Genomic DNA, 13,018 nt, shown 5'->3' on the forward strand with positions numbered 1-13,018 from the left:
CCGCGACCCGGGTGCCGTGCCACAGCTAGCGGCAGAGGGCGGTGCTCGCTGTTCCCAAGCGCATGGTCGAAAGCCGGCTACTGTGGTCCAATTCAGACTGTAGGTGAAGGCGCTGAAATCCCTGAGAGGGGCGGCCCCCGCTGCCCCGGGACCCGCGTCAGGGAGGCCAGAGCTACGGTGCCCGGCGCCCTGGACGCACCAGCCCGAGAGCACGCGGTGGGGTGCAGGAGCTGGGCACCCACCCTCTGCCTCGGTTCGGAGGCTGGCGGGGACCCCGGGGCGGAGTCGAGCGCGGGGCGGGGCTCACAGGTCCGAGCCACGGGAAGAGCTGCGGGGGCGAGCGCCAACTCCAGCTGGAACCCAGAGACCGCGACGCGCCGGGGGAGCGCGCCAGGGCGAGGAAAAAAGAGGGATATCCCTCACGCAGCGGCTCTGCAAGTGCAAGTCCCGGTCCTCGAGGCGAAAACCGAGCGGCCCGCCGGCGCCCAACCACCCTGTGACCCTCGATCCGGCTTCCGGGGCCGCAGAGCGCACAAAGAGGAGGCGCCGAGGCAGGTAAGGGCTCAGATCCGGCAGTCCCGGGACTCCTTCGGTGCGGTGGGGGAGTCGCTGGAACAAGGGCCTCCGACGCCCACTTTTTCCTCTGGGGCATTCTGGCTGCGTTGCCTCCCGCCACTCTCGAGATGCTTCGGAGCTGGCTCGAAGAAGGCGGGCTGGTTTCAGGAGATACCCTCTGGGCCCTCTAGGACTGAGTAGGGGACGGTAAGCGGTGCCTGGGGTGTGCGGGCGCGGGCGGAGGAAGCTAGCGCGTAGCTGAGCTCTCGGGCGAGCTCTGCATCGCCGGAGAGGGCGCAGGTAGAGGGACACCTTCCTGAAAGGTGAGCAGAAAATAGCAAGCGTCCGTGGGGAAATTCCCGCGCACCGCATCCTCCACCCACCTGCAGTTTTCTTCCCGCCCGGAGGCACCGCAGCCTTTGCTTCTGGAGCCTGAATTTGTGACTTGGTTCCTGCCCCTGCCAGGGCGTCGCCTCCAGACCTCGTTGATGGGGCAGGAAAGGGGCTGCTGGAACGGGTTGCTCCCGGACGGGGAGTGCAATCTGTGAAAATGCGCCCGGGACCTGTCCCAGCCCGGGCGCGCATCCTCTCATCTTGAGTTAGGGGACTGGAAAGCCGAGGAGGGGTAGGATTCCCGATTCTTGGTCCTTGACTGAGCAGAGGCTGCGGGGATTGGGGTGTCGCATGAGATGGAGGGGCGACCTGGAGGGAAGATACCTCCGGATGTGGATGCCACTGGGATTTGCACCTCATCTCTTGGAGGTGTTCTCCTTGGGAAAGGAGATGGCGGGCGCACCCCAGGTTAGGGTTTCTTTCGCTGGGGTGCAGTTCCTGTACCTCGGCGTTCTCCTCTCCTCGCAGGAGTGGACCAAATGCGTTGTCCAGCTGGGTCCTTTCCTTGCTACGTAGCACCCCGCGGCGCCCACATATGAGGCCGTTTCCAGGTGTGCTGAGAGGTGAGGGGAAGGCCACTCACAGTTGGACAGCCAGGGCCCCTTTCTGTGGGTGTTGGGGTCTGGGTTCTTCTTCCAGCCCCTCGGTGAAACCTTGCATCCTGGAGTGCCCTATCTCCTCCCGGCTCAGGGCTTCAGAGACAATTTTCCCTATTTTGAGACCTTGGTGACAGAATTGGTGTCTTTCAGGCAGGGTTGACTCTGGGTGGAGAACTAGAGCCGAGTGAAGGCGGTCAGGGAGCAGATCCAAAGGAGTGGGAGCAGTGGGGGAAGGCGGGCAGAGGATTTCTTTCTGGAGCTGATTCCCTAAGAACAGGGGAGCAAGAGGGGAATTCCCCTCCCCCACCCGCAATGCAGCCTCCTCCACCTACAGCATCCTGGTCATGCACTCAACAGATTCCTTTCCAGCCCCCACTATGCACCAGGCACTGGACTGGGCAGCAGGAATTCGGTTTACAGGAAGATTAGGACTCGGAGAGCATAAATCACTGGCCCAGGGTGACTCAGTCTGTCCATGTGAAAATGGACTTGATGATTTCCAAGTCTGTGGCTTGGTCAGTACAGAGGGAGTAATGTCCTGCTTTTGGAGAGAAGACCCTTGAGTGTCCTGGCCATCCTGCTTCATTGTCCCTGGCCAACAGACGCCACAACATTGCAACTGCTGTAGGAGCCGGGCCAGTGCCTGGGAGCAGCCTTGGAAGAGTTCCAGAAGCCCCTGTGGGAGCTGATGCATGGGGAGCTGGAGGATGTGACTGGGCAGACAAAGAGGCCCTGGCCCCTGGGCAAAGGGCAAAGGTGCACATTCTTCTTGAGAGTTTTGGAGAGTCTGATCCATCCTATGCCATCCTTCCAACAGCCGGGCAGCCATGGAGGGCTTCCCAGCTTACAGATCTCGGGTCTCCTCTCCCGGCATCCTGGGTAGTTCCATCTGGGTAGGCAGTGGGTCTGGTTGGCCTATACCTGGGGAACTCGGGGAATGTGACCAGATATTCTCCTGCATGCTGTCCACTGGTTGTGCCTCCTTCCAGGATCCAGGATGGTGAGTCAAGTCTCCCCAAGGATGTGGGCAGGGTGCTAGGCTCATCGACCCCGAGAGAGCAGGAGGTCTGCACCCCTACCTCTCGCACCTCCCTCACACCACTTTTCTTGCAGGTGTCACCATGGCAGCCCAGAATGGAAACACCAGTTTTGCACCCAACTTTAGTCCACCCCAAGACCATGCCTCCTCCCTCTCCTTTAACTTCAGTTATGGTGATTACGACCTCCCCATGGATGAGGATGAGGACATGACCAAGACCCGGACCTTCTTCGCAGCCAAGATCGTCATCGGCATTGCACTGGCAGGCATCATGCTGGTCTGTGGTGTCGGTAACTTTGTCTTTATCGCTGCCCTCACCCGCTATAAGAAGCTGCGCAACCTCACCAATCTGCTCATTGCCAACCTGGCCATCTCCGACTTCCTGGTGGCCATCATCTGCTGCCCCTTCGAGATGGACTACTATGTGGTCCGGCAGCTCTCCTGGGAGCATGGCCACGTGCTCTGTGCCTCCGTCAACTACCTGCGCACTGTCTCCCTCTACGTCTCCACCAATGCCTTGCTGGCCATCGCCATTGACAGGTGAGGATGGTGGGTGGGGTGAGTGATGGGGCTGAACCAGGCTGTCTCTTTCCTCACTTGGGCTCTGACAGGCTGGCATTGCTCCAGGTAGAAATGCTCACCAATCTATGGAGGGCAAAAGGAGGTCTTATTTCTCCAGGTGTGTTCTGTTCCCCCAAATGTGAGCAAGACTGAGGCTGCTGAGAGGCCCATCTCTGAGCCATACCCCTGGATACCACATTTGTTTCGATACAGGCATGCCACATGACAGTATGTGGGATCAACACAAAGGGAAAGCAGACAGGGCAGGCAGCTACTACCTAGAAGCCACATGAGTGTTAACAAGGGCAGCTTCCAGTCAGGAAAACATGTACCAAGCTTTTCCTATAGCCACTATCCAGGTGGAGATGTAAATTTACGTCACCTAGAGAATCTTCTGTGCTCCTCACCAGTCAATCCTCCCCACCAGGAAACCACTAATCTGACTTCTATCATTACAGTTCAGCTTCACCTAAAAAAGAAATCATACCGTATGTGCTCTTGTTTCTGGTAGACTTTGTTGCAGAGCTGATTTTAAAATGAGATAACAGGGTTCATTTATGCAAAACAGGAAAGGACATGCTTGCTTTTCTGTATATATTGATGTGCTCATTTGCATACATTTGCATAAGATATTCCAGAAGTCCTTGCTCTATTTTATTTTTTCCTTTCCTTTATGTATTTATTATTTTATTTTATTTTTGGCATTTATTCTTTTTAATTGACATGTAGTAATTGTATATATACTTATGGGGTACAGAGTGATATTTTGATGCATGTATACAATGTGTAATGATCCATCGAGTTAATTAGCATATCCATCGCCTCAAATGTTTATCATTTCTTTGTGTTGGAAACATTCAAAATCCACTCTTCTGGCTATTTGGAAATTATATAATGAATTATGTTAGTTATATTCACCCTTTAGTGCTGTAGAACACCAGAACTTATTCCTCCTCACCAGCCCTTGCTTTATTTTAAATTTATAAAGTAAAATGCATAATAGCGGTTTATGACAAACCTTACACGTTTTGTTTATGTGAACAGTTGCAGGCCAGCGTCGGGCCATCACTGGCTCTGTTCAAGGAGACAGTTGTCACCTTCTCTTGGTTGCTGTCCACCACTGTAAGCTGTGCTCATTTGGATGATCTGCTTAGTCATGTTTTTTCCTTTCATCTTTTCAACTCTTCAGTTTTTCCCTTGCTTGTTCTCAGTGCTGTTCAAGTTTGTTCTCTTTAATCAACCACTTTAATATTTTTTATTTTGGTAATAAAATACACAGACAGGTGTAGGAGGCATCCTCCTTCCTTTGCATAACATAATTCCTGCAGGAAGAACAATTTTTTAACAACTCTGAGACTCCAGCTCTGAAACCAGCCTTTATGAAATGTGTACCTATCAAACAACTGCACAAAATTATCCAGGAAAAAATAGTGCAAAGTATCATTTGATAGACAGTTACAAAGTCAGGCTGGGCGTGGTGGCTCACACCTATAATCCCAGCACCGTGGGAGGCCAAGACAGGCAGATCACCTGAGGTCAGGAGTTTGAGACCAGCCTGGCCAACATGGTGAAACTCCATCTCTACTAAAAATACAAAAATTAGCTGGGCATGGTGGTGAGTGCCTGTAATCCCAGCTACCTGGGAGGCTGAGGCAGGAGGATGGATTGAACCCAGGAGGCAAACATTGCAGTGAGCCAAGGCTATGTCATCGCACTCCAGCCTGGGTAACAAGAACAAAACTCCATCTCAAAAAAAAATAAAAAAGACAGAAAGATACAAAATCAGATTTCTTGGCTACACCCCAGCCTCTTAAATGGGAATCCCTTAAACTGATGGAATATATATGTTTAAAGTATTGACTCACATAATCACAAGATCCCACAATAGGCCATCTGCAGACTGAGGAGCAAGGAGAGCCAGTCCGAGTTCCAAAACTAAAGAACTTGGAGTCCAGTGTTGAAGGGCAGGAAGCATCCAGCATGGGAGAAAGATGTAGGCTGAGAGGCTAGGTTGGGTCTCTTTTCACATTTTCCTGCCTGCTTTATATTCTAGTCATGCTGGCAGCTGATTAGATGGTGCCCACCCAGATTAAGGGTGGGTCTGCCTTTCCCAGCCCACTGACTCCAATGTTAATCTCCTTTGGCAACACCCTCACAGACACACCCAGGATCAATACTTTGTATCCTTCAGTCCAATCAAGTTGGCACTCGGTATTAACCACCACAGAGAGCGAGTACTGTTCCCATCTCCCTTGTCCCACTAAACCTTTGTCTTTATAATGCTGGTTTCATTTGGTTTCGTTTTTTGTAACATTGGAGTTTCTTGGAAGCAATCGCCTTGTTACAATGACATAGACAACAGAGTGGGTCCTTTTCCACCCCAAACCAACTCTGCCCTAGTCAGCCTGCAGCTCCCTCAGCAGCTCCTCCATCCTCTCAGCCATCCAAGCAGGGAAAAGTTACCATCATCCTTACCCTTTTTCCCTATCCTACCTCCACTCATCCCGCCCCATGTGTTCAGCCATGCAGCAAGTCCTGGCAGCTTGCCCTCCAACTTCATCTCTTAGAAAGTCATAGCTGGACCATCATAATGCTCTACTAACCTGTCTTTTCACTCCTCAGGGGCTCCTGACTGTTCCCTGAAGTCTATACTTACTCATATTAAGCGTAGGAATGCCACCACTGATGGATCTTCCTGAAACATTTCATCGCCTACAAAATGTCTAGAAATTCAAGTGCTTACAGAATACATATCAAATCCTGAGCCTAGCATTCCAGGGCCCTTGTAATCTGATACCAATATTTAATTTGCTGTCTTTCTAAATTCATGCTCTGTATGGAGATACTGATAGCATTTTCCAAAAGACAATTTGTTTTAAGCACAATAACTTTGTGTTCTATCTTTCTCCACAGTGCCTAGCACAGGGACTTATACCTGTGTCTTAGCTTGAGTTACACCCAAATCGGACTCTGAGACAAAGATTTATGTGCAGGTAACAACCAAGAAGTACTTAAGCTTTCACTGTGGGCAATTAGAGCATATCCTGCTGAGGGACTCTTGGAGCAGAGTAGACCACAGCTCTACAGAGAGTTCTTCGAGAGGTGGGAGGTATAAATACCCCAGCTCCCCATAAGTCATTGATGAGGGCTGCTCTGGAAATGCTGTACAGGTGGCAGGCGGTAGACAGGGAGAAAGGGTAAGGATCCTCTTCTCCAATCAGCTTCTAAACTAATTGAAAAAAATAAAGTAAAATGGTAAGAAAGATGGATGGCCAAACTCTCACCTTTGCCTGGATGATGCTGATTTTGCAGAAGGGGGCTTTTATCACTGGGCACAGTCAATCCCAGAATTAGATAGGCCTGTGTACCCTGACACAAGTAGGGTGGGAGAAGCACAGGCCTCTCTGTCCTACGACACAGAAATATCAGAAGGGCCATCCCATGCTGTTTCCATATGCCACAGGCAGCTCCATCTAGAGAGGGCCCCAGAAGAGGTGCTACTTCAAGTCATAGAAACACTAGAAGGAAAAGGTTGGCCTCAAGAAACACATCCAAGCAGTCAGATGAAAACAAAGACCTTGCAGAGGTCCCTCTTGCCAATGAATGAGTCACAGGAAATGATTAGCTTAAGCAATGTGCAATAGCTTTCAACACCCCTTATGTATGTTTACCTTCTCAGAACATGACAAAAAGCCTTAGAGATTGTCAGTGATGTTAATTATCCCCACTTCACAGATGAAGAAACTGAGTCCCCCAAGCATAAGTGATTTATCCAAGTGCACAGTTTGAGTCCAGGTACACAGCTGGAATCCAGGTCTTCTGAATAACTCCTAGGACAATGTTATTGCTTTCTGATTTATTTGATGACAACTCTGAATTTTGGAACATCCTGCAATGAGGAAGATGTTATTGGAGGAAAAAGAATGAGAACTAGGAACTGACAACAGAATAAGGAGGAGTGTGGAAATTCCCTTTGGCATGGGTTATTGAAATACTTTTCATGATAAAGCCAGATTGAGAAAGAGCTTTTAAGTTCTGAATTAGTTCTGCATTATCTAAAGACTTTGGACTCAGTATGGGACGCCGAATAGTGTCCCTCATCCAAGGATAACCACATCCTAATCCCCAGAATCTGTCGACATGTTACATTACATGCCAAAGGGGAATTAAGGTAGCAGATGGAATTAAGGTTGCTAATCAGCTGATCTTAAAATACAGAAATTATACTGGATTATCTGGGTGAGCCCAGTGAAATCAGAAAGATCTTTAACTGTAGAAGAGGGAGGCAGAAGAGTTTGTGTCAGTCATACAATGAGAGAAACTTGATTGACTCTTGCTGGCTTTGAACAGGGAAGAAGTCGCCAGCCCTGGAATGCTGGAATCCCTAGTAAAGGCAGCAAAAACAGATTCTCCCCATCAGCACCTCCAGAAAGAAATGCTGCTTTGCCAACATCTTGATTTTAGCACAGTGAAAACCATGTCAAATTTTTGACCTCCAAAACGATAAGACAATACATTTGGGTTGTTTCAAGCCACTACATTTGTGGTAATTTGTTACAGCAGCAATAGGAGACTAATTCACTGAGTCACCACAGAAACACAGGGATTGTGAGATGTCCCTGCCCCCATCAAGAATGGGCCTGCCCATTTGATCCATTCTCCAGCCCTGTGAGCCTTGTACCATGCAGGCAGTTCATGCAGGTTAATTTGGCAAGGCCAGGTCACATGCATGGGTGAAGAACCCCAGCAACCACTGTGCATATTGATATACCTAGCTAGGGCGCAGCCAGTGGTTGGGGGAGGATCCACCTTCATCCCAGATCTTCAGAAAGTCAAAAGTTGGGGAGAGTCATGCTGCTTTGGTATCTCCTCTAATGGAATTCAATGGATCAGAGCCACTAGCAGGCAGGGGGTACACAAGAGAAGATAAAACAACTTCGTGGCAGAAATATTGGCAGGGACAGGAAGAAATAACATGACAGAAGGCCTTCTTAGTCCAGTCAGAGACTTGGAAAGGGTGGCTAAAGGGTCTGGTCACAAAGGAAAGGCAAGTGGGATAGAATTTCCTACAGGCAGCATCTGGCTCCTGTTCTCACCTGACTCAAGCTCCAGGTATGAAGCATACGTTCATTTCTAGGGTTGATTTGTTTCCTCCCTGTCCTTCATGCCTCTTGTCTTCATCTACCTCATCCCAAAGCATTCTTCTCCTACCCCAACCATAAGATGCACAGAAATGATGCCAGGGCACCAAGTGTCTAAATAGGTATCATTAGGTGTCTCTGGAAAGAAAGTATTCAGCCCACACAAATGAGCTCACTTCCCACAAAGGACTCTAGTTTCTCTCCCAGACAGTGTGGCTCATTGGAAAGAGCAAGACTTATGGTGTCAAGGTGACTTCACACACCTTCTCACTTGAGCACAAGATGGCCAGGGAGGTAGGAGCATAAGCTTTGTATCAAGAGCCTGGATTCTGGTCCCTGCATGATGTGAGCTCAGGCAAGGCGTTTACTTTTCATTAGAGTCCTTAGATTCCACCACAAGCCCACTTTGACTCTCCTGCCTCTGAAATGCAGGATGACAGCTCATGGGAGGGGAAGCAAGTTCTTGCCCATTGCCCTGGGAAAGCCCCCCACCTCTTTCTGTGGGGCACAAGCCCTTCCTTCACCTAAACCATGAGGTATTTGAAATGAAGAGCTTTGAGAGTATTACATGTTCTTGGGAAGAATGGCAAGATGGAAACCCAAGGTGGTATAATAGGATGCTTAAGAACAGTAACAGGCCACAAGTATTTACTGAATACCTACTATACACAAAGCATTTTACAAAAATTACTGCATTTAATGTTCACAGTAGCCCTGCAAAGTAGGTATCCTCTTATCCCAGGTTGCATTTGAGGAAATAAAGCTCAGAGAGATTGGATAATTCATCCCAGAACCCAAAGCCAATCCAGGGAAATACCAAAATTTATTCAGCCTGAAGCCTGTGCTGCTTTCACTAAAACACTCTACTACTCCAAATGATATTGCTAAAATAAGATGAAGCTTGTTAAAGCTGGATCACAGGTACATGAGAACTCACTGCCCCACTACGTCTGCTTTAGTGTATGTTTGGGGTTAGTTAAAAACAAACGTTTCCAAGCATCCATTATTACTACTGTTGGCTTCCCTTCCCCACCAGATATCTTGCCATCGTTCACCCCTTGAAACCACGGATGAATTATCAAACGGCCTCCTTCCTGATCGCCTTGGTCTGGATGGTATCCATTCTCATTGCCATCCCATCAGCCTACTTTGCCACAGAAACCGTCCTCTTTATTGTCAAGAGCCAGGAGAAGATCTTCTGTGGCCAGATCTGGCCCGTGGATCAGCAGCTCTACTACAAGTCCTACTTCCTCTTCATCTTTGGTGTGGAGTTCGTGGGTCCTGTGGTCACCATGACCCTGTGCTACGCCAGGATCTCCCAGGAGCTCTGGTTCAAGGCAGTCCCTGGGTTCCAGACAGAGCAGATCCGCAAGCGGCTGCGCTGCCGCAGGAAGACGGTCCTGGTGCTCATGTGCATCCTCACGGCCTACGTGCTATGCTGGGCACCCTTCTACGGTTTCACCATCGTACGCGACTTCTTCCCCACCGTGTTCGTAAAGGAAAAGCACTACCTCACCGCCTTCTACGTGGTCGAGTGCATCGCCATGAGCAACAGCATGATCAACACCGTGTGCTTCGTGACGGTCAAGAACAACACCATGAAGTATTTCAAGAAGATGATGCTGCTGCACTGGCGTCCCTCCCAGCGGGGGAGCAAGTCCAGCGCCGACCTTGACCTTAAGACAAATGGGGTGCCTGCCACGGAAGAGGTGGATTGTATCAGGCTGAAGTGACCCACTGGTGTCACACAATTGAAAACCCCAGTCCAGTACTCAGAGTATCACCCACCATCAACCAAGTTCACAGGCTGCATGGGAAACGACATCTGTGCTCATGTCTCCCCAGTGCCCTCAAGAAGCCGAATGCTGCAAAGTCATAACATGCAATGAGACTAGACATGAACTACAGCAGCTGACATTTACTGATATCTGCTCAACACCTGCTGTGTGCACAATCCCAGCAAGATTAGTCATAAGGAGCAGCAACTGACATGGACTGAACATCTACTGTGCGCAAACCACACCAATGAGATTAGACAGGGACAGCGGGAGCTGACATTTACTGACTACCTACTGTGATCAAAAACAGTTGATTTGATTACAATCAAAAAACATTAAAAAAAAAAAAAACAGAACAAAATGGCAGAAGCTATTGGAGTCCCCAAGCTATCTCCAGATATATAGATAGCTCACCCTCCATCTTCCCTAACTCTGTATCTTATCACTACAGGAACCTTAAAAGGCTATAGTCTGAGCATGATGGCTCATGCCTATAACCCCAGCACTTTGGGGGGCCGAGGCAGGTGGATCACTTGAGATCAGGAGTTCAACCCAGTGTGGCCAACATGGTGAAACCCTGTCTCTACTAAAAATACAAAATTAGCCAGGCATGGTGGCACATACCTGTAATCCCACCTACTCGGCAGGCTGAGGCAGGAGAATAGCTTGAACCTGGGGGTCAGAGGTTGTAGTGAGCCAAGATTGCTCCACTGTACTCCAGTCTGGGCAACAGAGAGAGACTCTGTCTCAGGAAGAAAGAAAAAAGCCTATAGAAGAAGGCCCTTAGACACAATGGAAATGTAAGAATAAGTTTGTCAGTGTGGGGTTTACAGCATCATGGGAGGAGTGTTAAAGCCATCACATTGAACTTTCCCACCCACCTCCTACTGCCTCCCAGGACATTCTCTAGGATTTTGGCTTCAAGAAAAAAAACCTTATAGTCAAGCCAGCCTGATATGGTTACCCACAATGGTGTAATTTCAAAGGAAAGAACCTAAAAATCACTTTCCCACTGATGCTTGAAAGCTTATTTTATTTTGGTGGAGATGGGTAATCCTGAGGTGTCAATTTTTGACACCTCAGTGCAAAAGATGTCAGGGGCTCTGGGGTCAGAGAGGAAGAGGATAGAGAAAAAAGTGGAGGTTGCCACTGGCAACGAACAAAATCTGAGTAGGCATTTTGCTAAGGACTGGACCACTTTCTAGAGCATACCTTCTTTTACAAAAGGAATTCTACCTGGAATCTAAAGACCTGGGTTCAGGTCCTAACTCTAAGACTCATGTCCTAAACTTATGATGTTTTCTCTCTGTGTCTCAGTTTTGCTTTAATGAAGTGGCAATGATGAAAATACTTGCTCTGTCTACCTTGCAGGACCATTGGGAGAGCCCATTGAGGTCATGATTTGTGAATGTGTTTTTCAACTGCGCACATGATAAGAATGGAGAAGTGACATTGAACAGTTTATTTGGAGGGAGTTTATCTAGAAACCCCATCCACTGTGATTTATTAGAGAAATACCCCCACTTTTTCATCCCTGTTCTCTGGACTAAAAATCCTGAACTCTTCACAGTGTACTCTGTTTACAGTGAGGCAAAAAGGAATCCCTGTTCTTGGTTATAATCGGGGAAATTTAACCTCAGAGTCTCTGTGACCCCAAGACTCTCAGCATCCCTATGGTGGTCTTACAAGTGTTGACAGTCTTCCCTGCATGTTGCAAAATAGCACCCTAGCACTGCATAAATATAACTTCTGAATCTGTTTGTATTATTATACATTTGTGGTGACTGTAGGTACACGTCCTCATTTCTTCCTGATTCATTTTGAAGCGGTAGCTATACAAATAGTACCTCGTTTGGGACTGACCCATCCATATTTGGTCAATTCCTAATTTTGTATAGAGAAGGAATTAGTTGTTGTTTGTTTTTATTATTTGTTGGTTTGTTTCTCCAACTGAAGTTTCAACCAACATTTCTTTCTATCACCTCCCAGCAGACCCACCTTCAGCCCAATCATTGTACCCTCACAAAACGCAGGCCAGCATGGTGGTTCACACCTGTAATCCCAGCACTTTGGGAGCCCAAGGTAGGCGGATCACCTGAGGCCAGAAGTTTGAGACCACCCTGGCCAACATGGCGAAACCCCAGCTCTACAAAAATACAAAAATTAGCCAGGTGTGGAGGTACATGCCTGTAGTCCCAGCTACTCGGAAGGCTGAGGCAGGAGAATCATGTGAACCCCAGAGGCAGAGGTTGCAGTGAACTGAGATCATACCACTGCACTCCAACCTGGGTGATAGAGCAAGACTCCATCTTAAAAGGAAAAGAAAGAAAATGCTGCATTGGAACCGAATCATTTTCTGAGTGTTAAAAAAAAAAAAAGAAAAAAGAAAATGCAAATGTACTGTAATATGCCTAAGCAAAACTATTTGTTAATTCTGATTTAGAAAAATTCTTACTTGCTTGGCTTTGAAATGCATTGTGTAATTTTGTAATTTTTGTAATTTGTAATTTTGTAATTACACAATGCATTTCAAAGCCAAGCAAGTAAGAATTTTTGGTTGTCTGCATTTCTATAAGTATAATAATAATTGTATTTTTATTTATTATTCTATCCTGGCTTTTAGCCGAATCAGAAGATTCTATAGGAATGGACCATGTCGAGTCTGTCAGCAGGATCCATCCCCTTTTTCATTTTTGTCCTACAATATACCATCTTCTTTTATTGAAATTCAACTGAAAAAACTTCTGTAAATATCAGTGTGTATTTGTGATTTTCCAGTGAATAAAAGTGTAATGTTATCCAATTAAATAATTAACATATGGAATTTAATCACAGGTTTCAAGTGCTTTCCCTGCCAATCTTTTATAGCCTATTAGTATATTTAGATATGAATGAAATAATAGCCATGTAAACAGTCCAATCCTAGAACAGAGAAGGAATTTATTGAAGGCA

At 47.7% G+C, this 13,018-nt stretch overlaps 1 protein-coding gene across 1 annotated transcript; it reads left to right on the forward strand.

The window, feature by feature from the left end:
- Positions 1-468: 468 nt before the first annotated feature.
- Positions 469-12,299, forward strand: PROKR2 (prokineticin receptor 2). Its single transcript, XM_012454998.3, has 3 exons — positions 469-555; positions 2,661-3,126; positions 9,325-12,299. The coding sequence occupies exons 2-3, from the start codon at positions 2,669-2,671 to the stop codon at positions 10,019-10,021; spliced, it is 1,155 nt and encodes a 384-aa protein (XP_012310421.1). The 5' UTR covers positions 469-555; positions 2,661-2,668; the 3' UTR covers positions 10,022-12,299.
- The last annotated feature ends 719 nt before the right edge of the window (positions 12,300-13,018 follow it).

Source organism: Aotus nancymaae, unplaced genomic scaffold (assembly GCF_030222135.1).
Source record: "Aotus nancymaae isolate 86718 unplaced genomic scaffold, 86718_ANA_hifiasm-v0.15.2.pri h1tg000029l, whole genome shotgun sequence".
In the NCBI taxonomy this organism is placed as follows: domain Eukaryota; kingdom Metazoa; phylum Chordata; class Mammalia; order Primates; family Aotidae; genus Aotus; species Aotus nancymaae.